This window comes from Hypanus sabinus, chromosome 11, assembly GCF_030144855.1.
Source record: "Hypanus sabinus isolate sHypSab1 chromosome 11, sHypSab1.hap1, whole genome shotgun sequence".
Classification (NCBI taxonomy): domain Eukaryota; kingdom Metazoa; phylum Chordata; class Chondrichthyes; order Myliobatiformes; family Dasyatidae; genus Hypanus; species Hypanus sabinus.
Genome location: NC_082716.1, coordinates 11,673,322 through 11,689,886, shown reverse-complemented (window position 1 = coordinate 11,689,886; position 16,565 = coordinate 11,673,322). Strand labels below are relative to the sequence as shown.

The 16,565-nt window shown below is 42.5% G+C and overlaps 1 protein-coding gene across 1 annotated transcript in view; it reads right to left on the bottom strand.

Moving 5' to 3' along the window:
* Positions 1 to 16,565, bottom strand: part of adgrl4 (adhesion G protein-coupled receptor L4) — a 146,070-nt gene that overhangs the window by 116,096 nt on the left and 13,409 nt on the right. Inside the window, exon 2 of the mRNA XM_059983773.1 lies at positions 8,538 to 8,714. Within this exon, the coding sequence (XP_059839756.1) occupies positions 8,538 to 8,714 (177 nt within the window). The remainder of the gene's footprint in view (positions 1 to 8,537; positions 8,715 to 16,565) is intronic.

The window sequence follows — 16,565 nt, the reverse complement described above, 5'->3', positions numbered from 1 at the left end:
GGCAGTAAATTTCATTTACAGTACTGTGCCAAAATCCCAGGCACCTATATAAAAACATATATATATATATTCTAAGACACTTGCACAGTACTGTAGTCATTTTATGTATTGCATTGTACTGCTGCCACAAAGACAACAAATTTCACCACATATGCCGGTGATATTTGAACTGATTCTGGTAAGAAGCCAGGAGCTACACCCTAAACCTATGCCCTCCAGCTCCTGATTACCCAACACTGGGGAAAAAGACTTGGCAAAATGGAATATGGATTCATTGGACAGAAGATGTTGATTATTTCAAATGCCTGGTGATGGAGGAGGATGGTGTTTGATACGAGTAACACTTAATATGAATCAAGAAGAACAGTGATCATCCCGGTAAGAGGGAGGCCATGAAACAATCGTCTCTGGGACTACCCAAACATATGCTCATGGTTCCCTTCAACTCCAGGATAACACTGTGTTCCTGAGAGCATTAAGAAATGCCTGAAAGTGTAGGGGCAGTCAGCATATGCGGGCTGTTTCCGCACATCTACTGGGATGCCAATGAAAATAATAATCTTCTGCAACATGCCTGATTAGCCAAGGGATTTGATAACAATTTCCATAGGATTTCCTGGAATCCACAACAGGATGGCTTTTTTCTTCCAATTTTGAGATTTGGCTTCTTGCCACCAGTGAGAATGTCCACAGCCCCAGGGGTGGGGAGGGGGGTTGGGTGCGAAATTGTGCTGGTGAATGAATGGAGCGTAGGCGCTCTTCAAACTTCAGCTGCCTTCCTTTGTGGGATTCATTGTGCTGCAGTACGGAAGGAGTGCTGTGTTGTTGGGGAGGCAGTTGGAATTAGCCCTTAAAGGGGTGCACAAGATGATAAGACGCATAGATCAAGTGGACAGCCAGAGAATTGTTCCCTGGAAAAAAAATGGCTAATTCACAGGGACATAATTTTAAGGTGACCGGGGGAAGTATGGTGGGGGGGGGAGGAATATTAGTTCTTCACACAGTTAAGGGTATTGTTTATTTTGTATATATTTGTTATTATAACCTATGGTAATTTTTAATGTATTGCTGTATTGAGCCTATGAGCTTCTGTACTTGGCAAAGAGCGTTGGGCTTCTGGGTTTCACAAGACCTTCATTTACTAATTGTTGTCTGAACGAGAGTTGTTAAGCCCTTGAGATTTTGGTTTAATCTTATCAGGCTCATTGTGGCAGGCACAGGTTTCCCGCATTCTATGATTATCTAAAGAGGACTCTTGTTTCGTCCCTTAGCGTATACATGTATATAGTTATAGTCATTGTGTTGGACAGAATGATTTGTCTCATTCATTCCTTCGAGGCTCTTGTATTCCATGTCTAATCTCTTGCTTCCATCTCTTTGTGAGAAATCTGCTGTCCTTTTCCTGGGTTGCGTTGTTGTCAGCGCTCTCCGTGACTGAGGCTGCCTTCTGCCACACCCAGGTTGAGTCATTGCCAGCAACTGTTGTGACAGTTGTGACAGAGAGAGCCTACCGTTCCTCTACAGGGTCCAGCCTGGTGATCTTGCACGGTAGCGTAAAGCAGTTAGCGCAGACGCTTTACAGCGCTAGCAAGCACTGAGCAGGGCCGAGCCACATGCTTATGGGTTCATGGACCAATTAGAAATCTGATGGTGGAGGGGGAAGGATAATGTTCCTAAAACATTAAGTACATTTTCAGTCTCCTGTAACTCCTCCTTGATGGTAGTAATGTGAACAACGATAATGAGTCAGAATACAGAGAAGTGGAGCAGCTGGTGGACAGGAGTGACAACAACAACCTAAAGTCTGAACGTGGAGAAGACCAGGGAAATTAACGTGCTCCTTAGAAAGGTGCAGGTGAACCATCCCCCTCTGCAAATACATGGCTTCTCTGTAGAGAGAGTTAAGTGAACCGAGTTCCTGGGAGTTCACATCACCCGGTGCCTCAATATCACCTCCCTGAATAAGAATGCACAGCAGCACCTCCACTTCCAAAGAAGATTGAGGCAAGCAAGGCTCCTCCACCTCCCAAGCATCGGAACTGAATTTTACGTGAGCACCGTTAAGTGTGTCCTGAGAAGCTGTATCTCCATCCAGCATAGGAGCAGTCGAGCGTCAGACCGCAAGTTCCTACGAAGGACTGTGAGACCAGCTGAGAGGATCGCGGGCATCTCCCTACCATCCATCGGGCACATTTATCAGCACCGCTGCATACGCAGAACCCCATCCATCCATCCAGCAACATCTTTGACTTTCTACCATCAAGCAGGAGACGCCGATGCATAAAGACAATAATGGGCAAGATGAGAAACGGTCTCTTCCCTCAGTCCATTAGGCTTCTGAACTCCCTATCACATGGCAAGCGAGGTGTCACTGGTTAATTTGTTCTGTACTGTAAATATTTAATTTATGCATTTTACTTTGTATATTTATGTATGATTGATTTAATTCTCACTTTCCTAAGTTATTGTGTTATGCTTATTACTGTGTTTTACACCCTGGTCTGGAAAAATATAGCCTTGTTTGACGGTATACATATATACATATATACATGTACATGAGGGTCTTTGATAATTGATGTCGACTTCTTAAGGCACCACCTGCTTAAGATGTCCTCTATGATGAGGAGGCTAGACCCTCTCCCCATTCTAAGAGTGTGAACTACACTATTTACAGCTTGAGCGATTCAGCCTTTATTTACTCCTCAGCATGCCTCCCTTTCGGAACATGGTCTGTACTCTGTGAGGTTAATCGTATTTCTGCATGTTCTGAGACTTTCTCCTTGAACCCCTCACCCCATCTCCCGCAGCTAATCAAGGTCCTGAGTCACCTGGGAGGAAGGAAGCAGCCGATTTGCCTTGGAATATGGAATTCAAATTATCTTTTGGCATTGTCTGCCGATCAAGGCTTTTGTGTAGCTGCAGTGAGTTGTTTATTAAACTGCCGGGGAGTATATTGGGGTTGTGTGGAGAATACTTCCGCTCTGCGTTGCCACTACTGGCTTCCTTGGCGGCAGGGTAGCGTAGCAGTCTGCGCAATCGCTTTCAGCTTCAGCCCTCACTTATCGGGGTTCAATTCCTGCCGCTGTTTGTAAGGAGTTTTCTCCAGATGCTCCAGTCTCTTCCTACGTTCCAAAGACGTGTGGGTTAGGCTTAGTGAGTTGTGGGCTTGTGGTGAACTACATATACCTGTCTGGACACGCCCCGTGCTGACTGCTCCTGTGGATCCTCCCACAGACCCCGATATAAAGGCGATTGAGGTCTGAGCCTGGCCTCTCAGTCTCCAGGATGTAGTATGGTGGTCAACTACTGCTTGTTCCTTCTTCCAGTCAATAAAAGCCGATATCTCGCCTTTACGCCTCAGAGAGAGTTATTGATGGTGCATCAGGGCTTGCAATGTTGGTGCCAGAATCAGGGCTACATTTACTGGCTGCCCACTTACCACAGCACATCGCAAATGATGCTGTAAGCATAGAACGCCGTGCAGGCCTTTTGGCCCATGATGCTGTGCTGACCCTTTAATCTACTTCATTAGCAATCTAACCCTTCCCTCCCACCTAGCTTTCCATTTAACTTTCACCTGGTAGGCTGGACTCTGGTTCAGAAGATTTAAAAAGATAAACGTGCCATTTTTTTTTCACTTGCAAGTGCTTGGAGGCAACCTGCAAGTGTCACCAAGCTTCCAACACCAACAAAGCATGCCCACAACTTCCTAATGCTAATTGAGATGTTTTTTTGAACGTGGGAAGGTACCAGAACACCCAGATGAAAACCATGCAGTCTAGCTCCTGACAGACAGTGGCAGGAATCAATCCCTGAACAGTAATTGTTGGACGGTAGCATAGTGGTTTGTACCAGCGTCCTCGGTTCAATTCTTGCCACTGCCTGTAAGGAATTTGTACATTCTCCCTGTGACTGTGCAGATTTCCTCCAGGTGCTCTGGTTTCCTCCCACAGTTCAAAGACATAGTGGTTGTTAGGTTAATTAATTATTGTAAATTGTCATGTGATTAGGCTAGGGTTAAATCGGGGATTGCTGGATGGTGTGGCATGAACAGCTGGAAAGGCTGCTCTGTGCTGTATCTCAATAAGTAAATAAAACAAAAGTGATTGCGCTAATACTATGGTTACGTGCCAGCAAGGAAGACGGGAGTGGCTACTCATGCTCACACCTCGTTTGTAGGCCGTGTCCATGTCTGTTTATATATCTGAAAGAATATCTTTGCTATATCTGATTGGATTAGACAGACTCCCCATACTTGGCTTTCTCGCATGTAGACACTTTTGTTTTTGACACAACGGGACATTGTGTTGGGAACTGGCAGCTTCCCAGGGAAAACAATGTGGCTTCAACTTGCCAAGCCCTGCTGTGACTCCTGATTTAGCCAACGTGGGCTTCACAGTTACAGGTTCAGCACACAAATCATGGAACTTACAACAGAACAGGCCCTTTGGCCCATAATGTTGTGCTAAACTTTTAACCTACTCTAAGATTAATCTAACCCTAATGACCTTGCACCTTATTGTCCATCAGCTCTGCACTTTCACTGTAACACTTTATTCTGCACTCTGTTATTGTTTTGCCTTGTACTATTTAAACATACTGTTGTAATGAATTGATCCGTATGAATCAAAGTTCAAAGTAAATTTATGATCAAAGTACATATACGTACAACCCTGAGATTCATTTTCTTGTGTACGTTCGCAGTAAATACAAAGAAACACCATAGAATTAACTCCAACTACTGCACAGAGTCTTGCCATCTTCAGAAGTTTTCTGATGACTCTGCCACAGTTGGATGCATCAGCAAGGGAGATGAGACTGAGTACAGGGCTACAGTGGGAAACTTTGTCACATGGTGCGAGCATAATCATCTGCAGCTTAATGTGAAAAAGACTAAGGAGCTGGTGGTGGACCTGAGGAGGGCTAAGGCACCGGTGATCCCTGTTTCCATCCAAGGGGTCAGTGTGGACATGGTGGAGGATTACAAACACCTGGGGATACGAATGGACAATAAACTGGACTGGTCAAAGAACACTGAGGCTGTCTACAAGAAGGGTCAGAGCCGTCTCTATTTCCTGAGGAGACTGAGGTTCTTTAACATCTGCCGGATGATGCTGAGGATGTTCTACGAGTCTGCGGTGGCCAGTGCTATCATGTTTGCTGTTGTGTGCTGAGGCAGCAGGCTGAGGGTAGCAGACACCAACAGAATCAACAAACTTATTCTTAAGGCCAGTGATGTCGTGGGGGTGGAACTGGACTCTCTGACGGTGGTGTCTGAAAAGAGGATGCTGTCCAAGTTGCATGCCATTTTGGACAATGACTTCCATCCACTCCATAATGTACTGGTTAGGCACAGGAATACATTCAGCCAGAGACTCATTCCATTGAGATGCAATACTGAACGTCATAGGAAGTCATTCCTACCTGTGGCCATCAAACTTTACAACTCCTCCCTCGGAGTGTCAGACACCCTGAGCCAATAGACTGGTCCTGGACTTATGTCCACTAGGCATAATTTACTTATTATTATTTAATTATTCACAGTTTTATATTGCTATATTTCTTCACTATTCTTAGTTGGTGCGGCTGTGTAACAAAACCCAATTTCTCTCGGGATCAATAAAGTATGTCTGTCTCTTTGTCTGAATTAATTAAAGACCACACCCAACAATACAGACAAACAACCAATGTGCAAAAGGAAATTTGCATTGCCCAAATACAAAAAAGAAAAAAACAACAATAATAATAAATGAATTAGCAATAAATATCAAGGGCATGAGATGAAGAGTCCTTGAAAGTGAGTCTATAGGTTGTGCATTGAGGTGAGTGAAGTTATTCCCTTTTGGTTCAAGAGCCTGATGGTATACGAGTCAAGCTTTTCACTGTACCTTGGTACATGTTGCAGTAATAAAACAATTAACCAATTTATCCAGCTTCCACAACTCTCAGAAGTGAAGAACTGCAGAGGTTCCCCACCCTCTAAATCTTACATTACAGGGGATTTTGATCAGCTGAAATCCAATTAGTTCCATTGCCCTTCACCTTGTTTCCTGGCAATTTATCTACACACCTATCAAATGGGCTTAGAATGGTCTTCTTACTCATTAAAGCTGAACTCTTGACCTCATAATCTACTTCATTATGCTAACTTACTGCTTGTTACACTACTGGTGTTTAGGGCAGCAGTAAAGGTTCTCTATCTCTGTCTATATAGAAGGATTTTTCATTGTTTTTTCTTTAACAATTATTTTTTGACTAATCAGTGTTGTTAGCCCTGAGCTGAAGCCCTGGACCTGGAGGACCAGTGGATCACTCTTGGGCTTACCTCCAACTTTTTTATCTGTTTGGCATGGGAGACCCTACCAAGAGCCAAAGCATAAAACCCTGACTCCAGTCAGCATGGATCTCCAGGTCATTGAGGCACACAAGCCTCCAAACCCTACAACAAGATTTTGGAAGTATCCCATTATGACCTTGCACCATATTGTCAGCTTGCACTGCACTTTCTCTGTAACTGTAACCCTTTATTCTTCATTCTGTTATAGTTTTACCTTGTCCTAGCTCAGTGCACCATGTAATGAATTGATCTGTATGAATAGTATGCAAGACAAATTTTTCGCTGTGTCTTGGTACATCAGCCAAAAATTCATCAATTACCAATTATGCCCACTAATGTGCGATTTGTAGTTGCCAATCTACTTTGGTAGATGAAAAGGAACCATCATGCGTACATAAGAAATAGGAGCAGGAGTTGGCCATCTGGCCCATCAAACCTAAGATCATAGCTAACCTGGATGTGGACTCAGTACCAGTGACCTTTACTCCATAACTTTAAGTCCCCTGATATGGAAAATTCTATCTAAATTCACCTTAAGTCTTTTGAATGAGGTAGTCTCTACTGCTGCTTTGGGCTCCTATGTCTTAAGATCTTTTGTAAGGAAGAATTGGGAAAATTTACAGTTTCCAGATGTAGAAAGCTGATAGAGACCTATCCACACAAATCAAGACAGTGATTGCTGCCAAAAGTGCATCTACTAAATACTGACTTGAAGGGGGTGAGTTATTATACAATTAATTATTTTCTGTTCAATAATTGTAAAAAATTTAGACCAATTTGTAGAAATCTGTTTTCACTTTGTCTTAAAGGAGTCTTTCTGCTGATCAGAGACAAAAAAGCCAAATTAAATCCTCTGTGAGTCAATGCTGTAAAACAATAAAACATGAAAACTTCCAAGGGGTTGAATACTTTTCTAGGCACTGTAATTTTATGTGTTTCTGGAAGATCTCATCTCATTCTTTTGAATTCCAACTATTACAGACCCAGATGACTCAATCTCTCCTCACAGGCTCACCTGCTCTTCTCCAGAATCAATCTGGTGAACCTTTTCTACACTGAAAGGCAGTGTATCTTTCCTCGAGTGAGGAGACCAAAACTGAATTCAGTACTCCAGGTGCAGCCTCAACGGGACCCTGCACAGTTGCATCATTACCACCCTGCTTTTAAGTACAAACCCTCCAGCAATGGAGGCCAACAGTCCTTCTTGACAACCTGTTGCATCTGCAAAAGCACATAATGTCAGGATTGAATGCAGGTCTCAGCAACCAATGACTGCACACCTGTGAAGTATGAGGAGAATTTGAGGACTCTGGGCCTGTACTCACCGGAGTTTAGAAGAATGAGAGGGGATCTTATAGAAACCTATCAATTATTGAAAGGCCTAGCTAGAGTAGACATGGGGAGGACGTTTACAATAATAGGAACTGCCGCAGAATAGAAGGATGTCCCTTTAGAAGAGGGATTTCCAACATGGTGTCCATGGATCCCTTGGTAAATGGTTGTGATCTATGGCATATAAAAGATGTTGGGAACGCCTGCATTAAAATAAAGATGAGGAGGAAATTCTTTAACCAGAGGGTGGTGAATCTGTGGTATTCATTACCATGGACGACTGTGGAAGACAAGTCATTGGGTATATTTAAAGTGATAGTTGATAGGTTCTTGATTAGTAAGGGCATCAAGGATTACAGTGAGAAGGTAGGAAGATGTGGTTAAGAGGGATAATAAATTAGCCATGATAGAATGGTGGAGCAGACACAATGGGCCAACTGCCCGCATTCTGATCTTACAGCTTATTGCCTGTGGTCTGTTCATACCCAGCAAATGGGCTTAGGTTCCTTTTGGCTCTTAGAATGGACAGCTTGCACGATAAAGGTGATCTCACATCAACCTTGCACCATATTGTCTGCTGCACTGCACTTTCTCTGTAACACTTCATTCTGTATTGTGTTATCGTGTTAGCTTTTACTATCTCAATACACTGTAGAAATGAATAGAGCTCTATGGATTGTATGCAAGACAAATTTTTCACTGTGGCTTGGTACATGTGACAATCAATTACAATTTCCAATTGACAATAACTTATATAGTACCAATTACCAACGCTGTAGCACTAATATACTGAATGGCTTCCTTTTGTACTGTGAATGTTAGTGCCTTGTTCATTCAAGAACAGACATTGATGAGCAGAATCTCCTACCTTCGCAGAACCGTATTCCGTCGCCCGTGAAGCCTATGTTGCAGTAGCACCCGAACTTCCCAGCCATCACGGTGCAGTTCGCATTCTTGTGGCATGTGTTGCCACCACAGTCTGTGTTGGTTTGAGCACCAGATCTTGGTGACAGGGAGCACAGGTCCAGTAGACTGGACAGCCACACTACAATTCAAAAAGGCAGGAAGGCAATTTGGTTAAAAAACACAGCACAGAGCATTGATTAAACAGAACTATGCCATCAAGATCCTTTGTAATTTTGAAAACCTCTGTCCTGTCTCTCAATCCCTTATGTCACTATAAGACATAAGACATAAGAGTAGAAATAGACCATTTGGCCCATTGATATGGCTCTGAATTTGAAAGGGACATCCTTGTATTCTGAAGCTGTGCCTCTGGTCTGAGATTGTTTGAAAAATCGTCTTCACCTCTACTCTACCTAGAACTTTCATTACATCATAGGTTTCAATGAGATTCCCCCTCATTCTTCCAGATTCAGCGAATACAGGCCCAGAGCAATCAACAATCTTCACACATTAACCCTTTAATTCCCAGGACCATTTGTCATAAACCTTCAGATTCTTTCCAATGCCAGCTCATCCTTTCTTAGGCATGGTGCCCAAAACTGCTCACAGTACTCAAAATATGGTCTGGGCAATACCATGAAAGTCTTAGCATTGCGTCCATGCTTTTATGTTGTTACCCTCTCTAAAGAAATGCCAATATTGCATTTGCCTTTCTTATTACAGAAGGTGACTTTTAAGGAATTCTACACAAGGACTCCCAAGTCCCCTTGCACTTCAAATTTTTAACTTTTCAGCCATTTAGAAAATAGTCTACACCTTTATTCCGTCTGCCAAACTGCACGACCATATACTTCCTTACATTGTATGCCATCTGCCCATTCTTAATGCTCCAAGAGTGACAGGGTGACTTGGCGCATTCCTTAGACGTGACCAATGTAGAAGCTGCATTAATAGCCATTTTCCAAGCATGATCCTCAGCTTGGGGTTCTGAATGCAGGTCAGAATGGGAGCTAAAGACCAGTCAGCCCATCTTGTCTGTGCTGCCCCTTTGAAAGAGTGACCAAATTGTCGAAAGGTCAAGGAATGCTATTTGACCAATCAAGTCCAGGGGTGTCTCTGTGGAAGCTTGAACCCTTTCGTTCAAGCTCTGACATTTCTCAAACAAGAGAAAATCTATAGATGCTGGCAATCCAAGCAGTACACATAAGGAGGCCTGCTGAACTCCTGTAGCACTGTGTGTGTGTTGCTCTGGCATTTCTCTTCCTTTTAGGTACTGACCCGATTCCCTTTCAGAAGTCCAGACAGAAAATACATTTCTCTCTCGTGCACATTCCAGATGTTACAAAGGGTGATTCAAAGACAGGTGGAGGGGAAGGTAGTGTTGAAGAGGCAGTGAGTCTGCATGGATTAGGAGAATGGGCAAAGAAGTGACAGATGGAATATAGTCCAGGAAAATGAATGGTCATGCACCTTGTCGCTAAGTTTGTGGATGATCAAAAATAGGCAGGGTGCTGAGGAATCAGGGAGTGTGCAGAAGGTCTTTGGCAAAGAAGGGGTGGATAGAATACAGTGTTGGGAAGTGCACGGTCATACACTTTGGGAGAAGGAATCAAGACAAAAGCTAATTTCTAAACAGGGACTACAATGGAAATCAGAGCTGCAAGTGATCTTCGGAGTCCTTGTGCAGGATTTCCTGAAGTAAGGGTTCCCAACCTGGTGTCCACATAACCCTTGATTAATGGTATGGGTCTATTGCATAAAAAGTTTGGGAACCTCTGTCCTAAAGGTTAACTTGTAGGTTAAGTCAATGGTAAATGTCCCTCTCACCCAGGACATTTAAGAAGGGTGGGAGGCAATAGAAAGGAAACTATAGACCTGTTAGCCTGACGTCAGTGGTTGGGAAGTTGTTGGAATTGATTGTTAGGGATGAGATTACAGAATACCTGGAAGCTCATGACAAGATAGGCCAAAGCCAGCATGGTTTCATAAAAGGAAAATCCCGCCTGACAAACCTACTGCAATTCTTTGAGGAAATTACAAGCAGGGTAGACAAAGGAGATGTAGTAGTCGTGGTGTACTTGGATTTTCAGAAAGCCTTTGACAAGGTGCCTCACGTGAGGCTGCTTTGCAAGATAAGAGCCCGTGGAATTACAGGGAAGTTACTATCATGGGTGGAGCACTGGCTGGTTGGCAGGAAACAGAGAGTGGGAATAAAGCGATCCTATTCTGGCTGGCTGCCTGTTACCAGTGGAGTTCCATAGGGGTCGGTTTTGGGACCGCTGCTTTTTACGATATATGTCAATGATTTGGACTATGGGATTAATGAATTTGTGGCTAAATTTGCCGATGATACAAAGATAGGTGGAGGAGCAGCAGGCACAGACAGCCTGCAGAGAGACTTAGAGAATAGGAGTTTAGGAGAATAGGCAAAGGAGTGGCAAATGAAATACAATGTTAGAAAGTGTATGGTCATGCACTTTGGTGGAAGATGTGAACGGGCAGACTATTATTTAGGTGGGGAGAGAATTCAAAATGCAGAAATACAAAGGGACTTGTGCAGGATATCCTGAAGGTTAACCTCCATGTTGAGAAGCTGTGAAGAAGGCAAATGAACTGTTGGCATTCATTTCTAGAGGTATAGAATATAAGAGCAGGGATGTGATGTTGAGGCTTTAAAAGGCACTCATGAGACCACACTTGGAGTATCGTGTGCAGTTTTGGGCTCCTTATTTTAGAAAGGATACACTGACATTGGAGAGGGTTCAGAGAAGGCTCACGAGGATGATTCCAGGAATGAAAGGGTTACCATATGAGGAATGTCAGGCAGCTCTTGGGCTGTATTTCCCGGAGTTCAGGAGAATGAGGGGGGATCTCATAGACATATTCTGAATGTTAAGAGGCCTGAACTGATTAGATATAGCAAAGTTATTTCCCATGGTAGGGGATTCTAGGACAAGAGGGCACGCCTTCAGGATTGAAGGACGTCCATTTAGAACTGGGATGTGGAGAAATTACTTTAGTCAGAGGGTGGTAAATCTGTGGAATTTATTGTCGTGAGTGGCTGTGGAGGCTAAGACAATGGGTGTATTTAAAGCAGAAATAAATAAGTTCTTGATTAGCCAGGGCATCAAAGGTTATGGGGTGAAGACAGAGGAGTGGGGATGACTGGAAGAATTGGATCAGCCCATACACGAGGAAATCTGCAGGTGCAGATGTGTGTGTTGGATCAGCCCATGATTGATTGGTGGAGCAGACTCAATAGGCCGAATGGCCTACTTCTTCTCCTATATCTTATGGACATGCTCTCTTCTCATTATTACTATCAGGAAGGAGGACAGAAGTCTGAAGGCACACACAGTGATTCAGGAACAGCTTCTTCCCCTCTGCCATACGGTTTCTGAATGGACATTGAACCCATGAACACTACTTCACCACTTTTTAAATTATTTCTGTTATTGCATTACTATTTCTAATTTAACTGCTTAATATACACACATATATATATACATACATACTCTAATTCACCCATTTTCACATATGTATCATGTATTGCTTTGTACTAATGCTAGGTTAACAAATTTAACAACATATATTGGTGATATTAAGTCTGATTCTGAAATGCAATATTAGCATTCATTTTACGAGTTCTAGAATGAAAAAAGCAAGGTTGTAATGTTAAAGCATTGGTCAGATCACATACGTTACATAAAACGTTAAAAAGAGATGTTCCTATTAAAGCTCTCCTTTGTTGCTTTAAAACTATTGTTACGGATTCAAGCAACAATAAATATATGAGTTAGGCAAGGGTTATTATAACAAACAACATGTTTATTAAACACTGAAAACAAACCCCCCAAAAGTAAACAAATCACTAACGTAACCGGAAATCAGCTGCAGTGCGGCAGCTTAAACAGTTCTTAAAGCAATGAAGCTTAAACAGTTCTTCAAAGTAATTTTGCAAAAGTTCAAAATGCTCACAGTCCATTTAAGAGAGAGACTTCTTAAGATGATTTAAATTCTCTTTCACGTCGTGTTGCTTCGGTTCCCAAATCAAACTTTTCCCACTAAGAAATTACATAACGTAACGGCTTAAAGGCACTGACCTTTCCTTTACAACACTGTACTCAATCCTTTCTGCTATTTCACAGGGATTAACATGAGAACAGTCAATGAATTCCTTCCGAATAAGGATCAAACAAGGTCGAACCTGTTTCACCATCGAAATCGATTCTCCTCGATCTTTTATCTCCCGAACTCCAATCTTCACTCTCCACTGATTCTCAACTAGCAGTATTATAAAGAAACTGCTGGCAATGACCTTTTAAACTTTAGGCATTAGATAAAACTTCATCTTTCAACTAAACTGCGACATAACATTAAATCACGCAGTGGCATGAAGTCAACATGGCAAATCCAGCCACGAACTGCCCCTCCTCACAGGGAGGGGTCCTCCTTTTATACCCCGTCAAAAAAACCTGTTACATGACCTCTACTGGCGGGAAAATGATGTCACTCCACCATCGCAAGACCATTACCTCAAGTCCAGTATAGCTTCAATCTCAGTTACGTGACAAGGGTACCACTGTCACGTGTCACGGGTACGTAACAACTATGCCCTCTAATTCTTGATTCCCCAGTTCTGGGAAAAGGACTGAGTGTATACATCCAGCGTGATAAGCTCCCCTGACAAATCCTTAGGTTGTGTTGGTTCATTCCTTGGTATGTAATGCAAATGACACATTTCACTGTACATCTTGATGTACGTCTGATAAATAAATGAATCTGAATAGAGCGCTCAAATTTCTACAAGATTGCATTTTATTATCACACTTGATAACAATAACCAAATACCAACTGATAGCAATAAATTCCTGATTCACTAATCTCCCTCCTGGCACTTATCTCTGCAAGTGGCTGAAGTGCTACACCTGCCTCCTCACCTCCATTCAGGACCTCAACTAGACCTTCCAGGTGAGGCAGCTCTTCACTCGTCAATTTGCTGTGTTCAGCTTTTGAGTCTGGTGCTACCAAAGCAGCCTCTTCTACACTGGTGAGAGCCGTCATAAACTGGGGGGACTGCTTCATCAACCACCTCCACTCCATCCATCAAAAGTGGAACTTCTTGGTGGGCAAACATTTTCATTCTGACCCCCAGTCATGCTTTGACATTTTCCATTCTCCTCTTCCCATTCCCATTCTCCACTTGTTCTATGAGGCGACCCTCAGGGTGGAGGAACAACACCTTATATTCCATTTAGGTAGCCTCCAATCTGATGGCATGAATATTGATTTCTCCTTCCGGTAAAAAAAAGTTCCCCTCTCCTCTTCTTCTATTCCTCACTCTTACCTCTTATCACCTGCCTATCACTCCTTCCTCCCTTTCTCCTATGGTCCACTATCTTCTCCAGCCCTTTGTCTTTCCTATCCATCTGGGTTCACCTAAGATCTTTTAGATATTCCCTTTCCCCTCTGTCCACTTTTAATTCTGGTGTCTTCCCCCATCATTTCCAATCCTGATGAATGGTCTTGGCCTGAGGCATTGATTGCTTATTCATTTCCATAGATGCTGCCTGGCCTGCTGTGTTTATTCAGCATCTCCTGTGTGTTGCTTTGGATTTCCAGCATCTGCAGAACTTCTCATTTTAATAAGCTCCTGAGTTTCCAAGGCATTGTCAAAGCATTTAATTTGTCCCAACAACCTTGATTATGAAATTTATGGAATTTTTTATGTTTGCCATGAACTGAAGCTGTCCACGAGCGCTCTGTTGGTCTACGTTTACACAAGGGAGTGGATCAAAACTACCGAGGGGAATTGAAATCCATCATGTAGGAAGACAGATGTGTTTTCATACCATGAGGAAAACCCTGTGAGCAGGAACATGCACATTACAGGAAACAGGAAGAAGGTTTGGTCTAGCCAATTCCTTCTCCATGCATCAGCAATGTTTCATTGTGACATCCTTTAATGTCTACTCTTTCCAGAAATAATTTCAATTGTTTGCTCAGACTAGTCCTAGTTTTGATGTCCTTCCCAGCTAACACATTCCATCATTCTATTAACCTTTCAGGAACTTTGTTCTGCTTGTCTTTCTTCCTTACTCATTGTTCTTTCGCTTTTAGCTTGTCCCCATCAGGGATTCAGAATCAGAATCAGAATCCGGTTTATTGTCACTGATATATGTTGTGAAATTTGTTGTTTGACAGCAGTGTAATACATAAAACATAATATAAACTCCAATAAGAAATATGTACTGTCTGTGTCTATATATATACAGGAACTCAAACTGGCAGTACGTAGGCATGATCCTCAGTTGCTGATCTTGGTACGTGAAGACAGAAAAAGCCACCACTTTAAATGGGAGTTATACTCATGTAAAAGTATTTTACATGAGATTTCCAGATGTTTCAGATGCATGCTTCTCTTCTGATGACTTCATAAAGAAACATATTGAAATAGATACCACCTATGAACCCCTAAGAGCCAAGGCTAATAGAACTTGAGCCAATAGGATTCAAAGGTCAACTGAAGGGGTAGCCAATCAGGACCAAGGCAAGCAAATGAGGAGTTATACGAGGAGGAAACGAGGAGCACTCCCAGAGAGAAACACCAACAACTGCGCATTGAGGATGTCACTTCGACTGGTGATGAAATGCCTGCCAAGCTCGGTGAACACAGCAAGATCATATATAAAGTGCCTATAAAAAGTATTCACCCGCCTTTCATGTTTTATCATTTTACAAAATTGAATCACCGTGGCTTTAATTTGGCTGTTTTTTGACACTGATCAACAGAAAAGGACTCTTTCGTGTCAAAGTGAAAACAGATCTCTACAAAGTGATCTAAAGTAATTACAAATATAAAACACAAAATAATTGATGGCATAAGTATTCACCCCCTTTAATATGACATCAAATCATCACTGCCACCTCCAATTGGTTTAGACATCACATGACTAGTTAAATGGAGGTCACTGTGTGCAGTCAAGGTATTTCAATTGATTGTAGTAAAAAATGCATCCATATCTGGAAGATCCAATTGCTGGTGAGTCAGTACCCTGGCAAAAACAAGGCAAACGAACACTCCAAGCATCTCCATGAAAAGGTTATTGAAAAGCATGTCAGGAGATGGATAAAAGAAAATTTCCAAGTCACTGAATATCCCTTGGAGTTCAGTTAAGACAATCATCAAGAAATGGAAAGAATATGGCACAGAATGATCGTGCAGGAAGAGAACCATTAAGGGAGGCCACCAAGCCGATGACGGCTCTAGAGGAGTCACAGCTTCAGTGGCTGAGATGGGAGAGACTGCACATGCAACAACTGTTGCCCGGGTGCTTCACCAGTCACAGCTTTATGGGAGAGTGGCAAAAAGAAAGACACTTGAAAAAAACTCACATGAAATCTCATCTCGAGTTTTCCAGAAGGCATGTGGGAGACTCTGAAATCAGCTGGAAGAAGGTTCTATGGTCAGATGAAACCAAATTTGAGCTTTTTGGCCATTAGACTAACTTCTATGTTTGGTATAAGCCAAACACCACACATCATTGAAAGCACACCATCCCTAATGTGAAGCATCATGCTGTGGGGAAGCTTCACTGCAGCTTGCCCTAGAAGGCTTGTGAAAGTAGAGGATAAAATGACTGCAGCAAAATATAGGGAAATCATTGAGGAAAACCTGATGCAGACTATAAAACTGTGACTTGGGAGAAGATTTGTTTTCCAGCAGGACAATGACCCCAGACTTAAAGCTAAGTTTACATAGGAATGGCTTAAAAGCAAGAAAGTTTATGTCCTGGAATGGCCAAGTCAAATTCCAGACCTCAATCCAATTTGTGCCTGGACTTGAAAAGGACTGTTCACTCACTATCCCTATGCAATTTGATAGAGTTTGAGCAATTTTGTAAAGAAGAATGGGGAAAAATGGCAGTGTCCAGATGTGTAAAGCTGATAGAGACTTATCCACACAGATTCAAGTCTGTAATTGCTGCCA